This window comes from Telopea speciosissima, chromosome 6 (genome assembly GCF_018873765.1).
Source record: "Telopea speciosissima isolate NSW1024214 ecotype Mountain lineage chromosome 6, Tspe_v1, whole genome shotgun sequence".
NCBI classification, from domain to species: domain Eukaryota; kingdom Viridiplantae; phylum Streptophyta; class Magnoliopsida; order Proteales; family Proteaceae; genus Telopea; species Telopea speciosissima.
Genome location: NC_057921.1, coordinates 38,086,378 through 38,114,083, shown reverse-complemented (window position 1 = coordinate 38,114,083; position 27,706 = coordinate 38,086,378). Strand labels below are relative to the sequence as shown.

Here is a 27,706-nt window from a genome sequence, read left to right as displayed (position 1 = left end):
AAAAAAAAAAAAAAAAAAATCTTTCCTTTATTTATTGTAATTTTGTAAATTTGCTCATTTCCTTTGAATCATTGAGGGATACAATGAATTAGAACTTAAAGAGATCGAACTACGATAAAGACCATCGGATAGAACAAAAGTCTAAATGGTGCACTTAGAAGTGTGGCCTTAAAAATCTACCACATGGTAGGTCAAATGGACCCAAATTCTATGGATAGATAGAACCTTAGGTTCTTGTTCACATGTTAATTTAAACTCCATAGGAATTTAAAAGACTAACGGAGAGTGCACAATAATGGTCAGAGTACATGAGGATGCATGTTGATTTTGGAAATTAGATACATGGTTGATCCAGACCATGTTCTCTCTATCCCATGTCAAAATGTCCATATCATTTGTATATGTGATTTAAAATGTTAGACTGTTTAAGAAATCATTCTAAGAGCATAGTTGGAAATCTGGGTTTTTTCTGGGGCAAATTGCCCGAGTCAAGTCAAAATTTTGGAAATCTAGTCAAGAGTCGTGTAGACTAGATTAGGGTAAAAAATGATGAGACTCGGTCATAAAGCATTCGAGTCAAATAAGAATTGTTATTTTTATTGAATCATGACAAACTTTGCGAGTTTAGTCATTTAAAAAAAAAAAACCATAAAACCGACTCACTTAGAAGTTGAGTTGAGTAAAATAATAATTTCGTATTCTAAAATAGTAACAAACCCTCAACGACTCCCTTATGTTGTTCAATGGTATAAATTAAAAATGAATTGATATGTGATTCCTTATTTTTTTTTCTTCTGGTTTTTCCATATTTTTCTAATTTTTTTACTAATTTATACATATTTCTTATGTTAAAAGATTAGGAAAATATAACTCATCTTGACTGGGATTGACCAGGTTTGACTAGGCTGAGTCACCATGTTTTTTTGAAAGATGAGTCGAGTTAGAAAACCTGACTTTCCAACTATGGTTTAGATGCAATTTTCCCATTTTATGAGTTATTTTTTTGGTAAACATCCTATTATGAGTTACGAAAGCCTATTTGAAAGTTGAATTCTGGACAACCACCTATAGAAACTTCATTTTGTTATTTTGGAGACACATTTGATGATGATAACATATGCTTTGAAGCAATGGGATAAGTCTGATTTATAGTTTAAGAAACTCCATTTTATTTAAAAAACGTTTAAAATCATACTTGAGAGAATGATTAAAATACTCCTAGAGGGTTGACTAATAAGATTCCATCTTATCAATTGCACATCTAAACTTGCTAGATCACATCACCTCATGTCACATCAGTCAATAGGACCCACACACCATCTATTATGCCACATGGCACTAAAACACGTCCACATGTGTGCGGCACCTTTTTGGGGCATTTTGTCGAACACTTATGTCTTCTAGAGAGATAGTACAGAAATGACCATGACTTCCTCATATAACATCAAATCGATGTGATTCCACTAACGCTCTTTTTGTAGCTAATCGAACGGAGTCATAATTAGTAACTTTCAAACACTAATGCCAACTCCCCCATGGGTTCTAAGGCATAACATAAAGAATCAGGCCATCTTGAACTATTAGTCTTTGACTAATCTCCTTATGAAGAACCAACCATGACATTGGACCAGAGACTGTCAAGAGGCCTTTGCCATCATGGCTGATCTGGTGCTGGCCTTTCCATATCATGCTAACCCGTTCGAGTCACTCTTCAACCTTTAGAAGAGCTTCTCTTCTTGTCCTCAGATGCCGCATCAGAAGTTTTTCTTTGACTTTTTAAGGCTATTCATTGGCTTGTGTCCTTTCTCTCCACATTTAAATTCTATATTTTTAAGTATCCATTGAAATATCTCTTTCAGTGCTCGATTTCCACAAAGCATTGTCCTTCATAGATGCATTAGGAGAGATTAGATAGACTCTGGTGATATACTAATTAGAGTCGGCTAGGTAGTATCGTGAATGAAAGAATTCCGTTATCAATTCCTATGCTTGCAAGCTACCTATTATTCGTCACCAACCATTTCCGGTTACTTATGGCTCAAGCATAGCATCTACCCCCAAGCCCTTTTCATTTCCAAGATCGACTCATCTGCATGAACCTGTGAAGACATTTTTAACTTCAATCACACTTCACCCGAAGCTTCAACATGCTGCCAAAAAATCACCAGTCACTGCCAAAAATATCCAGAAACTTCTGAATCATTGCTAACCTGATTCTGACAATCGAATCACCATTTGACACATCTAGCTCAACCAAAGTAGTTGTAAGTCATTTCTAATGCTACCAAATCATTGTGTATCATCTCCAGCACCGCCTGTGATTCTAGCTTTGCCCACATCACTCTACTGTCGCTGCCAACTGTACTGCCACATGACATACTATACCACCCCTCTAAGCACCTGCTACTGCAACTGTACCACCATCTCAGTCATCATACTGCCATTGTCATCTTTGTACATACTCTGGCACCGCTGACTATGCTATCTCACACTGCCATCTATCACTGACTGCGTGAGTATGTTGCTCCTAATAATGTTGATAATAGTGACAATACTAATTGCGATATTCCAATAATCTCCCCCTTTAGAATTGTTTGTTAGAATATTTTATTTATATTCTTACCTATTAGGTGGGCTCTATTAATTGTGGCAGTTACTATTTCTTAGTAGTTGGTCTAAGGAATATATGCAATATCTTGGGGATCTAATATGGACTGGCTAGTGTGGGCTCACAGATCACCGTTAGATCTGTAATGGGAAGATCTAATGGGAATCTGTATAAAAGGGAAGCTAGGTCCCTCCTCTAAACCCTGATCATTCACAATATTGCAACACCACTCTGGAGAAACGGTGACTTGAAGGTTCTACCATTGAGCCAGTGCTAAAGGGGAGTTTAGAGGAGAAGATCCTTGCTTCAAGGGAGACTAAAAATCTATTCCGCTGCATTCTTCGTCGTCTCCATGGATCCTAAAGAAGGTACGCTCCGGTGAACGATTCTATCACATACTTTGTTGTGTTCTTAATCTATCTATATGCGATCCTGTATGGATTTATGCTTACATTGTTGGCAACACACACACATGCAACCTCCATGCTATACTTGTCTACTCCAACATCCAAAGAAATTAAAAGGAGTTATTTGGGATCTAGATTCTGGGTCTCGATGGTATTCTTGGTATCTTTCTTTCGGCAATGTTGCCAAAGTGTTGGATATGACATTTGTTAAGCTATTAAATTTTTTTTAGGGATGGCATTGTAACTAAGGGAATTAAAAAGTAACTCCATACCCTGGTTCCAAAGGTAGAGGGTACTTCTTCTTTGGATATGTTGCAGCCTTTATGTATCAAAATTTTTCTTTAAACTAATTATGAAGATCTTGGCCTATTGACTATCCTCTTTGCTTACTAAACTGGTATCTGAAGAGCAGGGTGCATTCCAAAAATGGAAGGTTATCTTTGCAAATATTAGTATGACCTGCGAGTTAGAAAATATTATGCCAAAAATTATCATGGAGGATAGATTGGTTTAAAACTAGATGTTCAAAAGGCATATACTACTTTAGAATGGAGAATTCTTGTTTGATGGCCTAATTAAATTTGGTTTTTGTGAGAGGTGGATTGATTGGATACAACAGATTTTCTATTTGATACAAATTTTAGTTTTGGTGAATGGAGGACTAGTTTTTTTTTTTTTTGGAAAGAGGTATTTGTCAAGGTGATCCTCTATCTCCTTTATTGTTTATCTTAGCAGAGGAAATTCTTTGCACATGTATTTCAGTCTTGTGAACAAAAGTGAAGATAAAGGCTCTACAAGGTCCGATGAATGCTTGGATGCCGACAAATCTTATGTTCGCTGATGATATTTTTATATTTATGAATGCTAGCCTACGACGAATCAAAATTTTCTTTTCATGAGAAGTACTAGATGTACTCAGATCAGAAAATAAATCTTGAGAAAAGCAAGATGTTGTTGGGAGACATTCCTGCGGTAGGAAAATCAGAATTAAGGAGTTTCTTGGGTTCTCAGAATATAATTTCCCAACTTGATATTTGGGTGTTGAAATTTTTAGAAATAGGGTCGAGAAAGCTGCTATTGAAATTTTTAGAGATAGAGTCGAGAAAGCTACTATTCTTCCTATCAAAGCAAAGCTAGTAGACTGGAAGGGTAAGTTGTTATATATGGCTGGTTGTGTGCAAGGTGAAGTCTGTATTGTGTAGCATCCCAATTCATAACTGCTATTCTTGTTTGATGGCCTAATTAAATTTGTTTTTTTTTGTTTTGTTTGGAAAGAGGTATTTCAGTCTTGTGAGCAAAAGTGAAGATAAAGGCTCTACAAGATTTGGTGAATGCTTGGATGCCGACAAATTAAGTTCACTAACGATTTTTTTTTATTTATAAATGCTAGTCTACGACAGATCAAAAATTTCTTCTCTTGAAAAGTATTAGATATATTCAAGTCAGAAAATAAATCTTGAGAAAAGCAAGATGTTTTTTGGGAGACATTCATGTGGTAGGAAATTCAGAATTAAGGAGTTTCTTGGGTTCTAGAATGTAATTTCCAAACTTGATATTTGGGTGTTGAAATTTTTAGAGATAGGGTCGAGAAAGCTATTATTCTTCTTATCGTAGATAAATTCAAAGTAAAGCTAGTAGACTAGAAGGGTAAGTTGTTATATATGGCTGGTTGTGTGCAAGGTGAAGTCTGTAGTCTAGCATCCCAATTCATAACTTTTCATTTTGCTAGTGGTTTGCCTTTCTTATCAAATTAATGGAAAGTTAGATAAAGAATTTTATTTGGTTAGGGGATCCAATGCAATTTAAGTCTACCATTTTTGGGTAGCGGACTTTATTTAATCTAAAAGAAGAAGAGGAGTTAAGTGTCAAGTGGCTTCGTGACGTGAATAAAGCATTATTATGAAAATCATGTTGGTCTATCAAGCATGATCCTTCTATCATGAGAAAGTTATTGAGAGCTAAGTGAATGACGATGACACGTTAAAGAAGGGTGTTCATGCCTCAACTATATGGAAAAAGGTAAAAAGATTTGAAATTTTTGTTTCCAGCAAGGAGTAGTGGTTATTGGTGATGGAACTCAAATAATTTTTTTGAAAGATAAGTGGTTGAGATATTATTCAATTGCTGAAGGCTCTGAGGTTGATCTTGAGATCTTCTAAAACCTTGGTGCAAAGGTATCAGATTTTGTTGTCAATTATAATTGGAGTTTCCTAATGTGCATTTAATATATATTTTTTTGTAGAATATGTTTAGTGCTGAAAATATAAAGCTTCCAACTCAAATGGAGACTGATGAATGTAAATGGGTCCTAAAGATTTTTCAATCAAATCTACTAGAAATGAAATTAGAGATAGATAAGTCAAGGTTTCTTGGCTTCATATATTTGTGCAGATTATTTACATCTAAGACAATCGGTTTTAGACTTATTTAATATGATTGGCTAGGTAGTATTTTGGTGATGGTTCTATTTATATGGTGGAAACGGAATTCCTCTGTTGTCTCACTTAGGAGGCTTGAGAGTACAATTTGCGTGCTAATTCTAATACATATTTAGATAGAACGTAATAAGAGACTGTTTAATTTGATAGATTCTCAATGGACAAGTAGCAATTTCTATAGAGGAAATCGAGAGGATGCCAAATTTGGGTCTGCATCAATGTCTTGCAAGATCAAATTGGTGGAAGATTTAATCATTTTCAGGAAATTGGATGTTATGTTTCCCTCTCTTCCATCTCTAATGATTTTGGTAGTCATTTGACGAAATCTAGTAATTAGTTGGGTTAAACTTAACATTGATGAAAACGCCTTATGTAATCAGGCTTGGCAGGTGCATGTGGAATTTTTAGAGATTATAAAGGTAATCCCTGCGGCTATTTCTCTCAATTCTTACAGTTGAAATCAAATTTCTGTGTAGAATTTTCTGCACTATGTATTGCATTGTATTTTGCGCAAAGCAAAGGTATAGGTGAACTATGGAGTGAGTGCAATTCGGATTCAGTCATTTAGTGTATTCAGCATCGGTCTATTCCTATAGAATCTCTGCAATAATGGAGGGTTTTGAAGAGATTCATCGCTTCTATTTCGTGGAGAGTTTCTCATTGCTACTGGAAAGCAAACACACTTGCAACTTTGTTAGTAAAAATGTTGCTACTTTGAGATGGTTAAACACTTGGGATGCTTTTCCTGAATTCATCCATAATGAAGGAGTTTGGGATACTTAAGGAAGACCTAGGTATAGATGTGCAAATCATTCGATGTGTTTTTTTTTTTAACTGGCTTGTTTCCCTAGCGAATGGCCATGTCGAATGTGAGGATTGAAATCAATTTTGGAATTGAGGTCTCTGTTAATGGCAATGTCGAAGGTGGAGCCTTAATGTTGGGTTCCTCCTCACATGGAGGGACCCATGAGAGAGTTAATGTCTCTCTTTGTTTCTTCTTACTTAATCACTCCACCAACAAAGGCTGAAGCCAATTCCAACACATAAAATGTGAGGAATGAGCAACCGGCCAAATTTAAGTTCAGCTATTAAAGAGGAAGTTGAAAATTGGAAAGGGTGTGGCATCGCCAACCTAATTTTTCTTCAACTACTACACCACCATTAAATGAAGGTGGTTAAATCCCTTGCCTCCAAACATTTATATAAAGGAGGAAGGGGTAAGAATAAGGTACAATTGAACAATTGAACCATATACGAGTTCAAGGGGTGAAGTGAGTTGTGAGTAAGTGATTAGCTTGTGGAGTATTGGGTTTAGTATATTCTCTTCAGGGGTTTGAGAGTGTGAGTTGAGAGAGGGTGTACAAGGGGTATCCGGCTTTGGATACAGGGTTGTGTTTGATTTAAATCTAAGTGTTATTATTTGTACGATTATTGTCTCAGTTCTCTCATATTGAAGAAGTCCCATTTACGCCCGTAGATGTAGGCATTGCCGAACCACGTAAATACTTGTGTCTGTGAGTTTATTTATTTTTATCAATTTTATACATTTTTTATACACTCCCACTTTGTGTTAACATGGGTCCCACACATGGTCACTAGTTACGTTTATTATCCATATGATACTATTCATAGTTACTATTCATATACTGCTGTATTTTCTCTAGTTTTCTTTGCACACAGGTGAAAAAGGATTTTCGCACTTTTTCCAACAAGTGGTATCAGAGCCTTAGTTCGCGTGAACGTGTGTAAAAGCTTGATTGCAGTACGATGACTAAAAAATGAATCTCGATGGGTAAGTTTGACATGGAGCTTTTTGACGGAAAAAATAACTTCAATTTGTGGCAAAGCACAGTCCAAGACATCTTGGTGGAACAAGGGTTGTTCAAAGCATTGTCTGACAAAGCCAAAAAACCACAATCTATGTCTGATGATGATTGGGAAGAACTTGAAATGAAGATAGTAAGTATCGTCCGCTTATGTCTCGCACCTGAGGTAAAGTATAATGTGTTGAATGAAACCTTTGCTCCTAAATTGTGGTTAAAACTTGAAAGTTTGTACATGTCAAAATCTCTCACAAATAAATTGTTTTTGAAAAAACAATTATATCAATTGAAGATGGAAGAAGGAACTAACCTCATGGATCATCTGAATGTTTTTAATAGAATTGTTACTCAATTGTTAAATCTTGAAGTAAAAATTGAAGATGGGGATAAAGCTCTTTTTCTTTTGGCTTCTCTTTCATCTTCATTTGATACACCGGTGACTACCCTATTGGTTGAAAAAGACACTCTCGAAGTTGATGAGGTGACAGCAGCTTTCTTGGAGAATGAGACAAAGAGAAAATCCTTGAGGCTGTCTCAGCAAGAGGCACTTATCACGGAAAACTGGGGGAGAAGCAGAACCAGACGATCACAAGATCAAGGAAGATCCAAGTCAAAAGGAAGAATCACATGCTACTACTGCAAAATGGTAGAGCATATGAAAAAGGACTGTAGAAAGCTCAAAGCAAAAAGAGAGAACCAGGATGACAAGAAAGAAGAAAATGACACTACTGCCGTGAGCTCAGATGGATACATTGTCATCATCTCGAGCTGTGAAAAATTTTGTCTCACCCTTGCATGCAATGACTCAGACTGGGTCATTGATTCGGGTGCATCTTACCATGTTACCCCTCACAAAGAATTTTTTACTTCTCTTAAAATGGGTGATTTTGGTATTGTAAAAATGGAAAACAGTGGCACCTCAAAAATTATGGGGATGGGTAATGTGAATATTGAAACCAATGTTGGTTGTAAAATGGTTCTCAAGGACGTAAGGTATATACCAGATGTCCGTTTAAATTTGATCTCTGCAGGAAAATTAAATGAAGAAGGATATCACAATCAGTTTGGTAACGGTCGATGGAAGCTTACCAAAGGATCTCTTGTGGTGGCAAGGGAAAGTAAGTGCTACACTTTGTACAAAACAAAAGTGTAAATTTGTAAGGTTGAAATAAACACAGCGGATGATGAGTCCACTACGGATGTGTGACATCGACGACTTGGCCACATGAGTGAAAAAGGGATACAAATTCTCACAAAAGATAATTTTTTACCAAACATTAAAGGTACGTCTCTAAACCGCTGTGTTCATTGTTTAATCGGTAAACAACACCGAGTTACCTTCAACAAAAGTTCTCCCCCAAGGAAAAGAGACATCTTAGAATTGGTACATTCTGATGTCTATGGACCTATGAAAATAAAATCAGTTGGTGGTGCATCCTATTTTGTTACTTTCATAGATGATGCATATAGAAAAGTGTGGGCATTTGCATTAAAAACTAAAAATCAAGTTTTTGGTGTATTTAAACAATTTCATATTACTGTTGAAAGAGAAACAGGAAAACCTCTCAAATGTGTTCGTACTGATAATGGTGGTGAGTACATTGGTCCATTTGAAGAGTACTGTAAAGACCATGGAATTCGACATGAACAAACAGTTCCCAAGACCCCACAGCATAATGGTGTAACTGAAAGGATGAACCATACCATTATAGAAAGAATCAGATGCATGCTTTCACATGCAAAATTGGCACGGTGTTACTAGGGAGAAGCTATGCGGACAGCCGTTTACTTGATTAATTTGTCTCCATCATCTCCTTTGAATGGAGATATTCCCGAGCGGGTATGGAGTGGAAAAGACGTATCCTACAACCATCTGAAGGTGTTCGATTGTAGAGCGTTCGTGCACGTTCTAAGAGACTAACGGTCCAAACTTGATGACAAATCTAAACAATGCATTTTCTTAGGATATGCTAATGACAAGTTTGGTTACAGGTTATGGGATCTGGTTGAGAAAAAGGTGATCAGAAGCAGAGATGTGGTCTTTCTAGAAGACCAAACAATTGAAGACTTTGACAAGATTGAAAAATCTCAACCATTCATTGATGACCTTGTGGATTCTGATCCAGATTCTTCACCAATGACACATGATGTTGGGGGAGATGCGCAAGAAGGCATTGAAGATGCAACCGGTGATGTCGATGGTGAAAATGATGCTCCTACAGATGGTACCGATGATGGTGAACAGGGGGAGCAGGTGACTCAAGAGCCACCAGTTGAGTCCTAGTTAAGAAGACCCACCAGGGAGCGACAACAATCTACCAGGTATCCACCTCATCAGTATGTTACACTAACAGATGCAGGTGAACCAGAGTGCTTCGAAGAAGCAAAAGCTGATAAGCACAAGGCTGAATGGTTAAAAGCTATGCGAGAGGAGATGGACTCCTTGCATAAGAACCATACCTATGACCTGGTAAGTTTACCTAAGGGTAAGAAGACACTCAAGAATAAATGGGTGTTCAAATTGAAAATCAAAGAGAACAACCCTCAACCAAGGTACAAGACAAGGTTGGTTGTGAAAGGTTTTAGACAAAAGAAAGGTATTGATTTTGATGAAATTTTTTCACCCATAGTAAAAATATCATCTATACGGGTAGTGTTAAGTTTGGCTCCGAGCATGAACTTGGAAGTTCATCAACTTGATGTAAAAACAGCCTTTCTCCATGGTGATCTGGAGGAAGAAATTTACATGGAGCAACCAGAAGGTTTCAAAGTCAAAGGTAAGGAACACATGGTCTGCAGATTAAGAAAAAGTTTGTACGGCTTGAAACAAGCACCAAGGCAATGGTACAAGAAATTTGATTCATTCATGATGGATCATGGGTATATAAGAACAACATCAGACCATTGTGTATTTGTTAAGAACTTTTTAGAAAATGACTTTATTATTCTTTTGTTCTATGTTGATGAAATGTTAATTGCTAGTCAGGATATCAGTAAAATTGATAGGTTAAAGCCAGAATTGAGCAAGTTCTTTGCCATGAAAGATTTGGGGTAGGCACGACAAATCTTAGGGATGAAGATTTCCCATGATTGAAAAGCTGGGAAGCTATGCCTATCACAAGAAACGTACGTACAGAAGGTACTTAAAAAGGTTTAATATGGACAAAGCAAAACATGTAAGTACTCCACTTGCATGCCACTTCAAGTTGAGCAGTGACCAGAGCCCCTCAACTGAAGAAGGAAGAATTGAAATGAAGAATATACCCTACTCGTCAGCAGTAGGGAGCTTGATGTATGCCATGGTATGTACAAGACCGAACATTGCACATGCAGTTGGAGTTGTAAGTAGATTTGTTGCTAACTCAGGCAAAGAGCACTGGGAAGCAGTGAAATGGATTATGAGATATCTTAAAGGTACAATTAATTCTTGTTTATGCTTTGGAGGTGGAAAACCTATGTTGCAGGGATACACAGATGCAGATATGGCAGGAGATATTGACTCGAGGAAATCCACATCAGGATACCTCGTTACTTTTGTAGGGGGAGCAGTGTCATGGCAATCCAAGTTGAAGAAATGTGTGGCCTTATCAACCACAGAAGCTGAGTACATAGCTGTTGTAGAAGCTTGTAAGGAGATGTTATGGATGAAGCGGTTCACTTAAGAACTAGGACTGAAACAAGACAAGTACGTTGTTCATTGCGACAGTTAAAGTGCTATCCACATAAGTAAGAATCCAAGTTTCCATTACAAGACCAAGCACATCAATGTAAGGTATCACTGGATACGAGATGTACTAGAGCAGAAACTTTTGCAGCTTGAAAAGATTCATACTAACAAGAACGGAGCAGATATGATGACAAAGGCTTTACCCAAAGTAAAGCACGACTTTTGCAAGAGCACTGCAGGCATGGCAGTTTCCTCCTTATGAGTTGAAGGGGGAGTTTGTTGGGTTCCTCCTCATATGGAGGGACCCATGAGAGAGTTAATGTCTCTCTTTGTTTCTTCTTACTTAATCACTCCACCGACAAAGGCTGAAGCCAATTCCAACACATAAAATGTGAGGAATGTGCAACCGGCCAAATGTAAATTCAGCTATTAAAGATGAAGTTGAAAATTGGAAAGGGTGTGGCACCACCAACCCAATTTTTCTTCAACTACTGCACCACCATTAAATGAAGGTGGTTGAATCCCTTACCTCCAAACATCTATATAAAGGAGGAGGGGGTAAGAACAAGGTACAATTGAGCAATTGAACCATATACGAGTACAAGGGGTGAAGTGAGTTGTGAGTAAGTGATTAGTTTGTGGAGTATTGGGTTTAGTATCATCTCTTCAGGGGTTTGAGAGTGTGAGTTGAGAGAGGGTGTACTAGGGGTATCCGGCTTTAGATACAGGGTTGGGTTTGGTTTAAATCCAAGTGTTATTACTTGTACGATTATTGTCTCAGTTCTCTCATATTGAAGAAGTCTCAATTATGCCCGTGGATGTAGGCATTGCCGAACCACTTAAATACTTGTGTCTGTGAGTTTGTTTGTTTTTATCAATTTTATACGCTCTTTATACACTCTCACTTTGTGTTAACGCGAGTCCCACACGTGGTCATTAGTCATGTTTACTATTCATGTGATACTATTTACAGTTACTATTCATATACTGCCGTATTTTCTCCAGTTTTCTTTGCACACAGGTGAAAAAAGATTTCCGCACTTTTTCCAACACTTAATTCATTATTTTTCTTGTTTTTGTAGTTTGTGTATGTCTAGACTTTAAATTTGTAATTACTTTTATTTTTGATATATTATTTTATTGATCTTTAGCAAAAAATTAAAAATAAAATAAAAATAATCAAAATAAAATAACAATTTCTCACTTCACTTCTTTCATGACAACAGGAAACACTCATTATTTATGATGTGATAATTTAAACGTTTTTTTTTTTCAAAAGGGTCATAAACAATATATTTAAAAAACAAGTGAAAAAGAGTACCGAATTAATGTATGGGCATCCCCAGAAGAATACAAGAAACATAGCTATGGAAGCACTCCATCTAAACCGAGGTCTACATTCAATATCTCTTCTAAGATCCTCCATCATAAAAGATGAGAACTGAATTTGAGATGAAGAAAATTCTTGCATCGCAGTCGTCTTAATCAAATAATCCGCTAATGGATTACTTTTCCTATAACAATGAAAGATTTTCCACACAATAGAACATAACTAGAAAAGTTTCACCGACCACCAATCTTGCATCAAATATCAGGAGATAATACCTATATTTGGAAAACAGAGACTACAAAAGCCGAATCACATTCAATTCATAGAAGCATTGCACCCCGAACACAAAAGCTTTTTGCAAACTTTTTAAGGGGGCCATCCTTCGCATAAAGGAAGAAGAATAATCCAAAGACTAACACGTGAAGTGATGGAGAGTTTAGAAACAAAATAGACAAAAAAAATATATGAATGGGGGTATTGAGTGGTAACCAATTTATCTATATCTAAAAACCAGCCATGTCTTTGAAGGAGAGCATTCTAAGAGCTTGTGATCACTCAAACCAATAAAGATTTGTACAAAAAGAGAGGTTTTGCGTATTGAGATGTCAATATCGTAAGAGGACCACAAATTGACGACTGAAGAATAACAGATAGATGGGGATGGACTGCGTGGGGGAGAGTTTTCTGTTTCGGGGCCTTGCGCCAGTGTGGGGTTATTGAGTGTACGCATAGAAACATCAAAAAGGATGGGATTTTTTGCTTTCCATGGTGGCGGGAAAAACATTTTGCGGGGACCCGTGTCTCAGCGTAGGAACCGTACTCCCAAACTAGTTTCTTTTTTCTTGAGTTCGCAACCTATATGTAACATCAACTCTAGCTAGGGTGGCTTATACATTGGCAAGAGAAGCAACAACCTGTGTTTGAATTTTTTATTTTTTATTTTTGGAGTCCAGATCCCATCCCCATGTGGGAGCCGGGAACAGATTTCACACCCTCCATTGGATGTGGGACCCACCTTTGGCGTGTGGTACTCATACCCCATGGAGGGTTTGGATTTGTCCCCACTAGGCCACTAGTCCCCATGTGGGGATATGATCCAAACTCCCAATGTAGAGGTTGGTGAAGGTCTCTAAAAATTGTAGTTCCAATGTAAATGCTGTTTGAGATGAATTTTTTTAATTTCTTAAAGCAAAATTGAGTTGTATAGATTTGGCTCTGTTTGATTGCAAGAAAATTAATGGGAAGTGAAAATTTCAAAACTAAAATAGAAATTTTTTCAATAATTAACTCACAAGCTTATATCACTAATTCCATATTATTCTTGTCAAAATTTTATTTTACTTTGCATACGAATCTCTTGTTTTGATAAATAAAATAAAAATTATATTTAAAAGATATCATTAATAAATATGATAAAAAAAATTTTAAGTAATTTATACTTAGGTAATGATTACAAACATTTCTGTTTTAAGTTTGAAAATTTTCACATCCATTCCTTTTCATTTTTCTTAAACCAAACGGATCTTTCATGATTCAACAAATGGCATTTGGTTTTCTCTTTTGAGTTTAGATGCTTTTATCCACCCTTGTGTGCTCCAAGTCCTCTCTCAAGGAAATCAAGGTTGCTTATCGATGCTAGTTTTCTTTTTTTTATTTTTATTTTTTTTAATCCGGATTCTCTCATTTTGTGTCAATAGCAGCCTATGTAGTTGTTGGCAATATTAAGAACTCAAACCAACAAAAGGACTTATCAAGGTTTGTGTGAACACATTTTATAAAGGGTTTTTTACTCATCTCATTGATCAAATTTCAATACAAAACAAGCATATTGAATGGGTTAAAAGTGTCTCCAAAATTGTAAGAAATTACAAGTAAGTTACTAACCTCCATTGTTACATATTAAAGGCATAACATTCTTGTAGCTTTTCATAATTTTTAAAACCATGATTTGACCCACATTATATACTCATATACGATCGAAAATTTACTAGTGATATGGGTACAAGATCGTATATAGCATGGATTACCCATATCTATTTCCTATCACATGACAACTGATGAACTCTACAAAATTCACCTATCTCTTATGAAAACATTAGCATTTCCCTCCAATTATGTTTTTTTGGGGTTAAGATTCCCTTTAATTATATGAGTGGTTTTTTTTTTTTAGATCAAACCAGTGATGATTCATTATAGAAGTAAGACATAACAAAACTTAACAATTAGGCTGACTCCTTAGCAAGGAGGGCCCGATCGGTGATGTGTACGATGGTGTGATCTATTTCTGATCCATGGTTACGAGATATTTGTTCTTCTCAGCCATGAGTTTCTCACATTATCTTTAATAAAATTTCTCTTACCAAAAAAATACCAAACCAATGACGGCTCATTATAGAAGTAAGACATGGTCCCTTGGCTAAGAAGATGTGAAAATGATTTTCGTCCATTAAATTTAAGGATACAGGATCTACACGCTACCGAATGTAATAGTATATCTCAAATCAATTTTTTTTTAAATTATTTTTTTCTATTCTTGACATCCAAACATAGCAATAAATCATGAGAATCTTTCATTTTGAAAATTTGAATCCTTATACACACAGATACAAACACAGAAAACAGAGGGAGAGAGGGAGAGAGTTTCCTAGCAAAGGTACCATTTGCTTGCACGTGAACCATCAGCTTTGGTGCCAAAAAAGACAGCGAAACATAACAAAACTTGACAAAAAATTAGACTACCTTTCCTCTCTGCACTATCATCATTGCCTCTCAATTTCTGTCACTTGCTTTCAAATCTTTTGCTGAAAAAGGGGAAAGGAATAACAGAATCTCTTCAATCTTTCTTCCCGCCCAACTCCTTTTCCCCTTTCACTCCCTACTTTTTTAGATATTATTCTACTTTCCAAACAAAACCAGCCATCTAGTTCTTTGTTTCCCTCTCTGCCTTCTTCCCCTCCACAAATTCCTCCACGACAAGCAACCAATTTGCCTGCATTTGCACTTTTCCTCATCCTGCTTTCTTTCTTCTTTCTTTCCTGGTGCCTCATCTGCTTCTTCCATAGCTTCTTTCACTTCTATCTGTAACATGATTCATACCCATTTAGTACTCTCCCTTGAGTTTTTTACTGTCTCAAGTTATCCCATCAAAATGAAAGTTCCAATGGCCTAGTTTGCTTTTTTTTTTTTTACCATTTACAGATAAGCATAACCTTACACTCCATAGTAGTGGCCAACATAATTCCAAAAGAAGTTTGTCAAAAGCAAATTTGAGCTTCTTTTGGCCATGACATGATGAAAAGCCTCCATGAAACCCAATTATTCGGCTCCTCTCCTTCGAAGGCTTTGCCCAATGAGTGCCCAATGAGACATCCGACATCTGAACTATACCACACACATCCTGGCATGTGCATAATCAGCCATCGGGATGTGTCCAGCCCAGCCCAGCCCAGCCGAGCCGTCAATTAATGACCAAGATTGTGGTTAATTTATTATATTTTACGTAACAGTTTGGATATTATTGGATTTACCAAAAATAGAAGTCTTCACAAGTCTGCAAGTTTATCCATTCATTAGTGGGAAAATATTCTTTTTTGGTAAAAACTAGGTCAATAATTCAATGATAATTGTCATGGTAAAAACTAGCCGAGTGTAGGATATATCTAATGATTATGGTAATATAAATTATCCATTTGTTGGGAGTTTAGTCTCACATCACATCGGCTACTAACTAACCTACAACCCTTTTGGGATAAAAACTTTACATAATATTAGAGCGGGTTTTCATCAAATCCACATGTCTGTAATACATATTGCCACACATGCAGGGGGTCCCACACAGCTTGGCAACCTTCTTTTTTTATGCACTTTATTTATTTTGAATTTGAATAATGATTCTTCATTGAACAACAAAATTCCTAACAGGGGAGCTTTGGGTATAATACCTATATATATGTCTTCATCACAAAGGTTGGGATGGCCCATTTGTGAAGAAGGGTTTATGATTTGATAAGGAATATGTCAACTGGATATTTTTTGAATGGGGTCCATTGAATTGTCTAGATCCACAAGTTGTAAAATGTGAACCCTTTGTATTATGCATAAGCCATGTTCCAATGCTCCCCAAGCTTATTACAGTGTGTCATTTGGGAACCTAGAGTCTGATAATTAGGGTTTTTTTTTAAAAAAAGTTTTAGCAGTTAATCCTTAGTTTTTTGTGCCCAAACTATCTATTATTCCTATGAATTGACTGTAATTCCAATTCAATTCATCATTTGTTTAAGCCATAAAACATTAAAAAAAAAAAAAAAAAAAAAAAAAAAAAACAATCCACAACTAAGTTTTTATGATGGGCATACCTGATCTTCCTCTGATTTGGGTTTTGAACTGGAATTAGGTGACTCTCCACTTTCAATTTCACATTTCTTAAAAGCTCTCTCTTTAATGGAAGGTGTTGAAGCAGGGCTTGGACTACTTGAGCTGAGTTCAGGTGGTGTACTTTGAGTACCCGCATCTATAGTATTCATATTCTCTATTTTCTTTTCTACATTCAAACCACCAAAAAGCACTTTCAGCAACTCAAGAGAAAAAAGCTAATAGACAAGAAAGGAAGAAAAAAAAAAAATAAATTGAAGGAATTTAGACCTTGATTTGGAAATTCAGTTTCATCTTCATGTGTTATAGCAGGCTTGGTTTGAGCTAGGCGAGCATGGTAAGAGTAAACAAGAGGTCCAGACACAGTAAATCTGCTTGTTAAAGTAGGAAAGGATCTTCCACTTAGAGTTTTGGCAGACAAACACTCCATTGGAAACTCTCCTGAAAGTGGGTTATAGATATACTTCTCTGCTTCACTCCACTTAGAATTCAGAGCAAAACCATCAGGTGACAAGCATTCCCAACCATAACCATATCCTGATCTTGCCTGCAAAGCTACAAAAAAAAAAAAAAAAAAACCCACAACTGTTTCATCATCAAAAACTTAAAAGCATTATAAGAATTACCATTCTAAGTCCAAAATTACCTTTGAGAGCACTTGTGAATGAATAAGTGGATGGGTCAATCTCATCTGAGAAGAAAAATTGGAGAAAGTGAAAAAGAAGCATTGAAGCCAAACCATATAATACATTTAGTGTCTAAGAGGTAGTAAGTACCTCTTAAGATATAACCAGGGGAAGAAACAGTACTAGAGATGGTTGCATTTGATCTAAAAGACCTTGCATCTTCTCTGAAACTTGTGATATTTGAAGATGAAAACCTTCTTGATTTGGTGTTCTCTCTGCTAATCCGAGCTTTCAGAGCCCATTCTCTTAAATTGAAATCTGGTTCATCTCGTCGCTTGTAAGTTGGAGGAAGCTGTTCCATGGTTGAGGCCATGAGAGGTCTACAATGTTAAAACTGAAGGTTTCTTATTCTCTCCTCTACCTTGGGTTCATTATTAATGGGCTGTTACAGTTTAATAACACATGGATGATGCACCAACTCATCTACGTGTCAATAATCGAGGGGATGGTTGTGGGGCCCGAACCGGATTCTCCCCATGTTCCAGCTCCTACAGTGCGTATCCAATGGCTGGGATCATCTGGGCACGCTCCCCAAGTTCCTCCAACTGTTGGATACGTACTGGACAAGATTCTTTCCTGAGGGGGCTGCCTAGGGTTATGGGTTTCAATTTTACGATGAAATGTCATGAATCTGGTCCCATCGATGGCATGATATTATCTGCTTTGACAAGTGGTCCTCATGGTTTTAATACGCATCATGTCAAGTAAGAAAGGTCATAGTATATATATGGTGATTTTCACATCGACGCTTCTAGTGCAACTATATTCATGATAGTCAAATTCATCCCTGACTCTGATACCAATAAAGCACCACGAACTCAGTCCCACCGGTGACACGATATTATGAGTTTTGGTAAATAAGCCTCACATCTATAAACGAAATTGGTATCCATATATTCCAACAGTGGTTATAGAGATGAGAAGATGTAGATGTCACAGTCGGGGTTGTTTTCAAAATGGGTTGGATGAAGGAGGACAAGAGAGTAGAGGTGGATAGCATTAGCATGAAAGGAAGAAGGGAGATGTGGATATGAAGGTATTATTCATGTACAAAGCATGTGGGTTGTCATCATCATCTGAAAATGAAAACGAGTTGAAGTAGGGAGACATAATGGAGGTAGTGGGTCCGACCAGGAAGAATCACAGTGGCCATCAGATTTGCTGGCCTCTATATTTAGCTAGCAAGAAAGGGAAAAAACCTGAAGCTCTCTTGGCCTCCTCTGCTTCATTTAATCAGTTAATAAAGTTTCCAGGTAGTATGTTCTCTGTTTCATACAGATTAAACTGGATCGATTTTAGATTGAAGGACGGGGGGATTTCAAAATGGGACTTGTGAAATTATTATTATTTTTTTGGGAGCCGGAGGTATCCGGCTAAACTAATTTCCCCAGGGCTTGTGTACGATCCCACAATACACATGAACTGAGAGATACTGGGGTCCCTCTATTCACCAAGGAGTTTCCTCTCAGACGGGTGGCCCAAGGGGGGAGGGGGAGTGACTTGTGAAATTTATTTGTTCTCTAGCAGAATTGGCTTTTACTACTGTTCATCATGAGAGCAAGGGGAAACTGTTACCCTTGTGTAGTCCCCTGTCTTCTCCATTATTGTACTATAGAAGTGTAGAGGGTCCTTCAGTCCTTCACTACTTCTGTCAAGGGTTAACAACACCACAAAGCAGAGATGTAAAGTTACTTCACAAAAGAAGTCTACATTGTACATCTTGAGATGGATCTTTATCACCTCCAGTTCTCTGCCGGCCCCCACTCTAACAAGTTCCCCCCTGTCAAACACCTCCTCTAACAAGGGGGATTAATTTCATCTCGAAGTCTACATTTGATCGGCATATTTAACCCATCTTCCGTCCTTCTTCCAAATTACCAAATCTGTCCAGAGGGGAAAATGAGGAAGAGGCGCGCAACTTTCTCTACTTGTTTTTACTTTATTGTTTCTTTTACTCTTGTTTTTTGTTTTGTTTTGTTTACCAAGTTTCCTTCCACCCATAGTGAATGGGATCCCATTCACCGCGGGGCGTGAATAGGATGGTGGGTGAATCATCCATTTTTTGTTTTTGTTTTATTTTATTTTTTTTAGATACATTTCTATTCCAACAATTAAGGTGTACTTCCCTTTGGACTTGATGTTATAGCTTTGTTTTCATTTTTTGTTTTTTGGATGAGGTAATAGAAGCTTTGATTTCTACACCTACAATTAAGGTTCACTTTCATTGGATTTCATGGTTTTTAAAATAATTAAATGATGTTGGGACAATTTTGGAAGGATGCTTTTATTTTATTCTTGCGTGGCATGAGTATTAACCAACTCTGGGGATTAAATAAATTTTCTTAAAATAAAAAATAGTGGATGTAAAACAAATTTGAAACCTATTTATTTTGTAATTTTCGTTCTTTGGATCTAAGAAATTTTTCCTCGTGAGGCTCCATTTGTTTCGGCGTAGAATTTTACTTGGAAAAGTTTCCTTGTTAAATTTTACTTCGTAAATGTAAAATTTTATATGTTGAAAATTTTTTCAATGCTTTTTTCCATAAAAAAAAAAAAAAACATTGGAACACTTTTCAACATGTAAAATTTTACATATCAATTTTTTTGAAGTGAAAATTTTCAAGCAAAAATTTCCAGGTAAAATTTTACGCCGAAACAAACAGAGCACAATGGGAGCGGAAAAAAAAAGAAGGGAAATGGATAGTGTAGGTTTTAAACAGTTTAAAACTCCAAACAATATGGTAAAAAAAATAAAAAATAAAAACAAAAAAGGAAAATAATAAGGGAATGGATGGTACAGGTTATACATGTAGATTTAAAAAAAAATGACAATATACTCATAGAAATTGAGAAAATATTACCTGAATACCACCTACATCTAATGTTTCGAAACAATTATAACATCCAACATTAGTGCATATTTCCCAAATACAATTCCAAAGTCCTGTTGAACAATGTGGTTTGGTTATTGTATTGTTCATTGTTGTCAGCATGACCAAAACACTTCCGGAGTGATTTCATCGTTTTAGAAACCGATTTTAGCAGATGCATCATTTGTAGGTCAATTTCGGAGACCGTGCATTGAACATGAGTTAAAGGTGCTAGTATGAGGTTTGTAACCCTTAAAGTCAAGTTTATGTCGGCAAAAGAATCAGATCATTCAAAATTCGGTAAAGAGAGTTATGGTCAGCCAAGTAAGTCATTCTTCAACAATTCTAAAAATGCACAAAAAAAACATAATAAAAAAAAACCTAATAAACATATTTAAAACGAGAATGCTTGCCATTTATTTTTTCCCCCCATATTATTGAGAAACAAACGACAAAACACATTTTAAAAGATAAGAACATAAACTCCATTTTAAATTTGAAACGCATTTTTGCTAACTACGAAATTGTGTGGTTATTATAATAAAAAATATTTAATTGAAAATCCAATACATGAATTTGAAAAATAACTTCTCAATCTACTGATTTTGTTACGGGGAGAAAGAAATTTGTGGTATCTTGATGAATGATACAATCACCTACCATCAAACACAACCACCCAATCGTATGACTAGATTTTTTCTTCACAGATGCTTCTTTGTCCCACCCATAATCATGAAAATTGGAAATGACAAAAATATCAAAGATCATATTGTTCTCTCAACAGCTGACCGAGAGAGTTAAAAAAACTAAGGGCAAGGGGTCGCTGGCTGTGTGGCCCTGCATCAGCATAAGGGCTAATGGGAACACGTGCAAAGGATTTTTCATTTTGTAGAGGACGGAGTGATTATTTCAGGGGACTGTGTCTTGGCACCGGTCGCACGTGACCATTTCAGGGAACTGTCTTGGCACCGGTCGCACATGACCAGACAACGTTATTTTTCCCAAAAACCACAAAATATTTTAGAAATCTAGGCAAATAAATGAGTGCTTTAGGGTGCCGTGTTTTTTTTTCAAACTTAGGCCGATCAGTAACACTTCACATACGGTTTCATGATGAAGGGCATTTATAGAAACAAAAATAAGTGTATGCATGCAAAAGTGTTCTACACAATGTCTATGAGGGGAGCCTTTTCCCATTTTCTATTATGTGTTTCTCCATTTGTTCCTCTGTATGCGAGTTTCTATAATTGCCCGTCCATTCTGCCATTAAGAGTGCTTTAAAGAAACTCTTGTAGAAGGTCAAGGGTATATTACCATTGAGATAGAAAGATACCTTTGGTCGACTTGGGTCCTCTGTAGCGCGACACAGTGTGTAGCGCATCATCCGACGGCCCGTAATGCTTGGGTACGCAGCCCCACTCCACCGGTGTGTTGGGCTGCAGGCCCAAATATTGTGGGCCGTCAGATGATGCACTACACACTGTCGCGCTACAGAGGAGCCCCACACTACCCTTGGTAGAGCGGACAACCTCAATATCAAGAAAATACCGTAGCTTAACCTAGTTCTTTGATCTCAAACTCTTGACCAAGGTAAGTCTTTAAGAAAGAAATTTCCCTGTGTCACTTCCAGTGACAAACAATGTCATCAACGTATACAATGAGAATAGCAATCTTGGAATCAGTCCGCTTAATGAATAGTGTGTGATCAGCATTGCTTTGAACTTGCAAACCAGGCACGAAGAGACTTCTTCAATCCATACAAAGTTCTCTTGAGCTTGCAACCTTTTCCTTGGTTTTCTGACATAAGAAACTAGGAGGAATTTCCATGTACACTTCTTCTAGTTATCCATGAAGAAATTTGTTCTTGATGTGAAGTTGTTGCAGATCCCACCCTAGATTTACAACACAAGAATTGGTGTGAACATCTCCTAGTAATCCAGACCATAATTCTAGGTAAATCCTCTTGCAACCAACCTAACCTTGTACTGGTCCACTGTCCCATCCATATTTTGCTTTACAACAATCTAGGACTGTCGACACCAGTATAACAAAGGTGGTGACAGACTTCAAGAAGTTCCATCCAAGTGAGAACGTCAGACGCTTTCTCAGGTGGATGTGAAGAGAGGGCCTCGGGGCTTTTTTTCATGTGTTGTTAAAACTCAATGATATATTGGAACAATTTAATATGGTTACTTGGACAGTACTCACTGATGACTGTAAAATTATAACTTGTAATCTTGCTGAGAAAGTAGAACAAGTAGATTTAGGGTGTTTTCATTTGAGAATGTACTGAATCCTTTACTTTCCTTAAGTTAATAGTAATTTAAAAACATCCATGGATGTTGCCCCAATGGTCAGCCACATATAAACAGCTTGTAGCCCTGTGCCCCCTTTGTCATCTACAGAAGTCCCTCATGAAACTGTAGTGGTGATGGGACAGAACATGAATTTTCCAGACAGAAATTATCAATGTATGCCAATGTAGAAGACTGGAGAATCCAAGTAAAAAACAGCCAAAATAGAAAGCTAAAGTTAAAACAGCAGACAGTAATGGAGAAAAATGCTTAAACCAGCTTCCCTCCAGGAACAAAAAAAAGGAATGGGAGTTTGAATTCTAGTCTTCAACCAACAGGAAAAAGAATGGGAGTTTGACTTCTAGCCTTCAAACATGCTACTTTATAATGAAATAGTGATGACAAATTTTCAGACACGGCATTTTAATCTATTCAAACAAAACAAACTTCTGAATTTCTTCAATCCAATGACTTGAGATGTATGCTTATATCGGTGTCGGGTGACCACAACCTCCTGAAGAATAGTACTGTCATTCACAGCATGTCAGTGGATGACCTAAGGGGTAAATATCCTTTGGAATGATCCAGTAAAAATTCCTTTGTAATGCAAACAAATGAAAGCCGCATCACATACCTTTGTTCACTTGGTTGTCTGCAAATACTTCATTTTCCAGTCATTGAAATGTGGATGTAAAAGAACAATCCCCGAGGTGAGAAAACAGCCAAGTGTCGCATAAGCAGTTTGGGAGCATACAGCATTCAAGTACTTTGCACATGGAAGCAGACTGGACAGCAGAGGTAGCTTGGTGGCTTGAGCTATGAAATTTCAGTTGTAGTCCTGCAACTGCTCTAATGGCCAAGGCATGCAATTATATTATCTCAGTTAGTGTTTGGATGACATGAAAAATAAACCCCCCTCCCCCTATCAAAAACAAAAAACAAAAAACAAAAAAAGAACACAAAAAATAGAGTAATTTACATATACCACCCTTGACGTTTAATGAAAGTATAATTTTACTCCCCAGTTTTGGATAATTCTGCATACCCCCCTGAGGTTTACAAACGTTAACAAATATTCCGTCAGTTCATGACTAACGACGTTAAAAATATGATGTGAACTGATAGACTTGCCCTTGCAAAGAAAAAAAAAAACCCTGCAACTCATCTTCCTCAAATCGATTTGGGGAAGATGAGTTGCAGGTATCCCTTTCTCTCTCTCTCTCTCTTGTCAAGTTTTAATGGGTTCTTTTTTTCCCTTTTTGAATCCAGCAAGAAAGGATCCTAGAAACCAGCAAGCAATCAAATGGTTAGTTCTGAAATCAGGGACTGGCGGTAACTCGAGCACATTTCAGGGTGTGATTCTGATGATAGGAGAAGCTAATGGGGGCAGGAACCTGGAGTTTGAGTTGCCCTAGGGAGGTGATCTGTTTCATGAAGTACCAGGTCGAACTGATTGGCATAAGAGAACTCCAACAAACTCAAATCAGTTTCAGAAGAACCACCTGAGACCAGAAAAGTCCCCAAAATAGGAGAGCCGCAAGTGATAGTATATTTGCAAATCAGGGTACCGCAAGGGGCAATATGACAGCCAAAACTGGGATACCTTGCTGGATAACAAGATGCATGAGCAGGATCATCAGAGACATAACCTTCGGCGACAGGGGTTGGATCACGGAGGGGATCAGAAGAAGGCGAACCAGCAGCAGAGGATGATGAGTAATAGTGAGCAGAGAGGTTGCCCATACTTGCACTCCTCTTTATAGACCCATCCGTGAGTCAAACACCAAACAACTTCACCCCTCCTCTTGTCGGACAGGTGCGTGAGTTGTGCCCGTAATGGCTGCAATGAGAGCACCACCGAGTCATGGCGACTCAGGTTCCCCACACACGCTCGTTACTAAGAATATATGATCAACAGAGGAAGAAAAAGAAGAAGAGTTGCAGCCAGACGCAGAGAGAGAGAAAGATTGGAACTTTGAATGGATAATATACGTTTAAATGTGATCAGATTCGGAACTTATGGAAAGGTAGAAAAGAAGGAATATGGGAAGAAAGCTTTAATGGTGATCAGATTCGTAAGGGAAAAAAAGAACCCATTAAAACTTGACAAGAGAGAGAGAGAGAGAGAGAGAGAAAGGGATACCTGCAACTCATCTTCCCCAAATCGATTTGGGGAAGATGAGTTGCAGGGTTTTTTTTTTTTTTTTTTTTTTTTCTTTGCAAGGGTAATTCTGTCAGTTCACATCATATATTTAATGTTGTTAGTCATGAACTGACGGAATGGGTGTATTTGTTAACGTTTGTAAACCTCAGGGGGTTATGCAGAATTATCCAAAACTGGGGGGTAAAATTATACTTTCGTTAAACCTCAGGGGTGGTATGTGTAAATAACCCAAAAAATATAAGCAGCACAATAACTAATAGAAGAATGATTTATAAAAGCTTCAGCAACTTCAGAATTCATCTACCAGAACATGGACTCCGTAGAAATTGAACCAATGCCATTACCAAGCATGATCATGACCAACCCTATCGAGAAATGGGTATACAACCATATCGCAATATAATGAAATTCACATATACAAACATATAATTTTGATTTTTTAACTATTTTTATTGGATTCAAATAGGGGGTATTTGCTTATTTATGACTAATATCTTTAAGAAAATGAAATAACCTTAAACAATATTTGGCTTAAATAAGTGCTAGAATCATAGGTATCAAAATGGCAAGACACCCATTAGTGTTTACACCCATGGAAATCTCAGTAATTTCTATATCTCGGAAATTTCGGTCAGACCGAAACACCGAAACGAAACGAGATTTTAAACCTTGTACACTAGCCAACTTGAGTCAAAACCACAAGTACCATTTTAAGTGTTCATTTTGTAAACTAATTCATGGATTGGTTTAAAATGTAAAAAATAGGCAGCACAAAAAAAATTAGGGCAAAAAACCACTTTCTGATTCTTGAAACCAAGGTTTCGAGTTGGCTTGGAAAAATACCAGGTCTCGACCAAGTTTCGATCGAAACCTGCCTATCTCGATTTCGAAGCTGACCGAAACCAGCCTTAAAACCGAGATTTCAAACCTTGAGAAAAAGCCATCTATAAGATTTCTAAAATGAGGGAAAGGAAGAGTAGAAACTTTGACCATGTTAGATGTATTACAAGTGATGAAGGTAGAGTGCTAGTAAGGGATGAGGACAATATGACGAGATGGGAAGAGTATTTCTACTGCCTACTAAATAGAGACATCTAAAGTAATAGTGACCTGGAAGACTGCATTACTCATCAACACACCACTTGCCATAGATATATATGGAAGGTTATAGTGTATGAAGTTAAAGAAGCTTTAAGAAAGATGAAAGTAGGCAAGGCACCTGGCCCAAATGAGGTCCCAATAGAAGTATAAAAGAGCTTAGGATTATGTGGTTTATCTTGGTTAACCAATCTATTTAACAAGATTACGCGCACAAGGAAAATGCCAGATGAATGGAGGAGAAGCATTGTGGTTCCGATCTAAAAAAATAAAGGTGAAATTCAAAGTTGCAATATCTATAGAGGCATAAAACTAATGAGTCATACTATGTAATATGGGAGAGGGTTATTGAAGCCCACATGAGAAGAGAAACAACTATCTCGGAGAACCAATTTGGTTTTATGCTAGATTAATCAACATAAGCTACTTACTTAGGAGGCTCATGGAAAGATTTAAAGTTTACAAGAAGGATCTCCATATGGCCTTTATTGACCTAAAAAAAAGCCTATGACAAAGTCCCTAGAGAGCTAATCTGGCATGTTTTAGAGAAGAAAAGAGCACCAAGTAAGTAATGTGGATGTAATTACAGATATGTATGATGACATGGTGACTAGAGTGAGAATCGTGGGAGGTCAAGGTAGTGAATTCTCAATTACAATTGGTTTACATCAAGGATCAACTTTAAGTCCTAATTTGTTTGTGCTTATCATGGATGATTTAACTAGGAAAATTCAAGATGAGGTTCCTTGGAGTATTCTTTTTGTTGATGATATTGTTTTGGCAGATGAGATAAAAAGCAGGTATTAATGCTAAGTTGGAGTTATGGAGATCAACCTTGGAATCAACAGGTTTTAAGTTAAGTAGAACAAAGACAAAGTATATGGTGTGCAACTTTAGTTACACTAAGATGGATAACGAAATGGTGAAAATTGAAGAGAGAGAGATACCGCAAAGTGATTATTTCAGATATCTGGGGTCAACCATTAATAAAGAAGGGGATATATAGTGCAGAGGAGTGATTTGATTAAGATTGAAGGATAAAAAAGAGCTAGGGGCAGGCCTAAATGACCTTAGGAGAAGTAGTGAGTAAAGACATGCAAAGTTCACGCCTTGTCTCAAGTATGACCTCGAATAGAGCTAAGTGGAGGGCAAGGATCCATGTAGCCGGCCCTATTTAGGTGGGATATTGCAGAGTTTTTGTCAATGTCGTGCTCTTTTCATTATTATTTTTTTATTGTTTATCTTTGCAATGATCCATGTAGCCAACATCATTTAGTTGGGAAAAGGCTGAGTTTTTGTCATTATATCAGTAGAAAGTTGAAAGTACTAAAAATTGACTAATAACAAAACATTTCAAGAGAACCTAGCTCCAAAAAGTTGCTACCGAATCCACCTCAGAATGTTTAGAAATCCATCCACACTAACATGAATCCTTAAGACAGAGTATGGAAGTATACTTACAATTGTGAAAATCTGATTGCTAATATTACTAGAACCATAGTTGTCAAGGCGTCGCCTAGGCGTCTAGGTGGATTTCTAGGTGCCTAGGCGGCTGCCGCCTTATTGTAGGGCATCTTGTACTGGTTTAATTGGTCTCGAACCAGGTTCTGGCCATAGTTACCAAGGCCCCGCCTAGGCGTCCAGGCTCCTTGCTGCCTTGACGGTGTCGCTTGCTTTTGGACCCTCTAAAACACCAATGGGCGCCTTGTCGTCTTGATACCTATGGTTCTAGCACTTATTTAAGCCAAAGATCGTTTAAGGTTATTTCATTTACTTAAGATATTATTCATAAATAAGCAAATACCCCCTATTTGAATCCAATTAAAATAATAAAAAAATAAAATGAAAAAAAAATCAGCCCCCCAATTCAAAAACAAAAACTGGATTTTTGGCGGTAGGTGAAATTTTCAACTTTCTAATGCTGGAGTTTTTCTCAAATCTAAAAATTCC

General features: G+C 37.1%; 2 protein-coding genes across 6 annotated transcripts in view; both read right to left on the bottom strand.

Annotated features, from left to right (window-relative positions):
• Nucleotides 1–7,931: 7,931 nt before the first annotated feature.
• LOC122664593 overlaps nt 7,932–27,706 on the bottom strand; it is a 51,836-nt gene continuing 32,061 nt past the window's right edge. Inside the window, exons 8-10 of one of the 5 annotated variants that reach the window (XM_043860483.1) lie at nt 23,195–23,338; nt 17,746–17,753; nt 7,932–7,942 (exon numbers count right to left, since the gene is read on the bottom strand). The gene's annotated coding sequence lies outside the window, so the exon portion shown is untranslated. Of the gene's footprint in view, nt 7,943–17,745; nt 17,754–23,011; nt 23,344–27,706 lie in introns of those variants that run through there. The other 4 variants (XM_043860484.1, XM_043860482.1, XM_043860480.1 and 1 more) reach the window with 4 other exon arrangements.
• Nucleotides 15,140–17,678, bottom strand: LOC122664594. Its single transcript, XM_043860485.1, has 5 exons — nt 17,421–17,678; nt 17,291–17,335; nt 16,915–17,199; nt 16,629–16,813; nt 15,140–15,351 (listed from the first exon to the last, which is right to left on the bottom strand). The coding sequence occupies exons 1-5, from the start codon at nt 17,641–17,643 to the stop codon at nt 15,169–15,171; spliced, it is 921 nt and encodes a 306-aa protein (XP_043716420.1). The 5' UTR covers nt 17,644–17,678; the 3' UTR covers nt 15,140–15,168.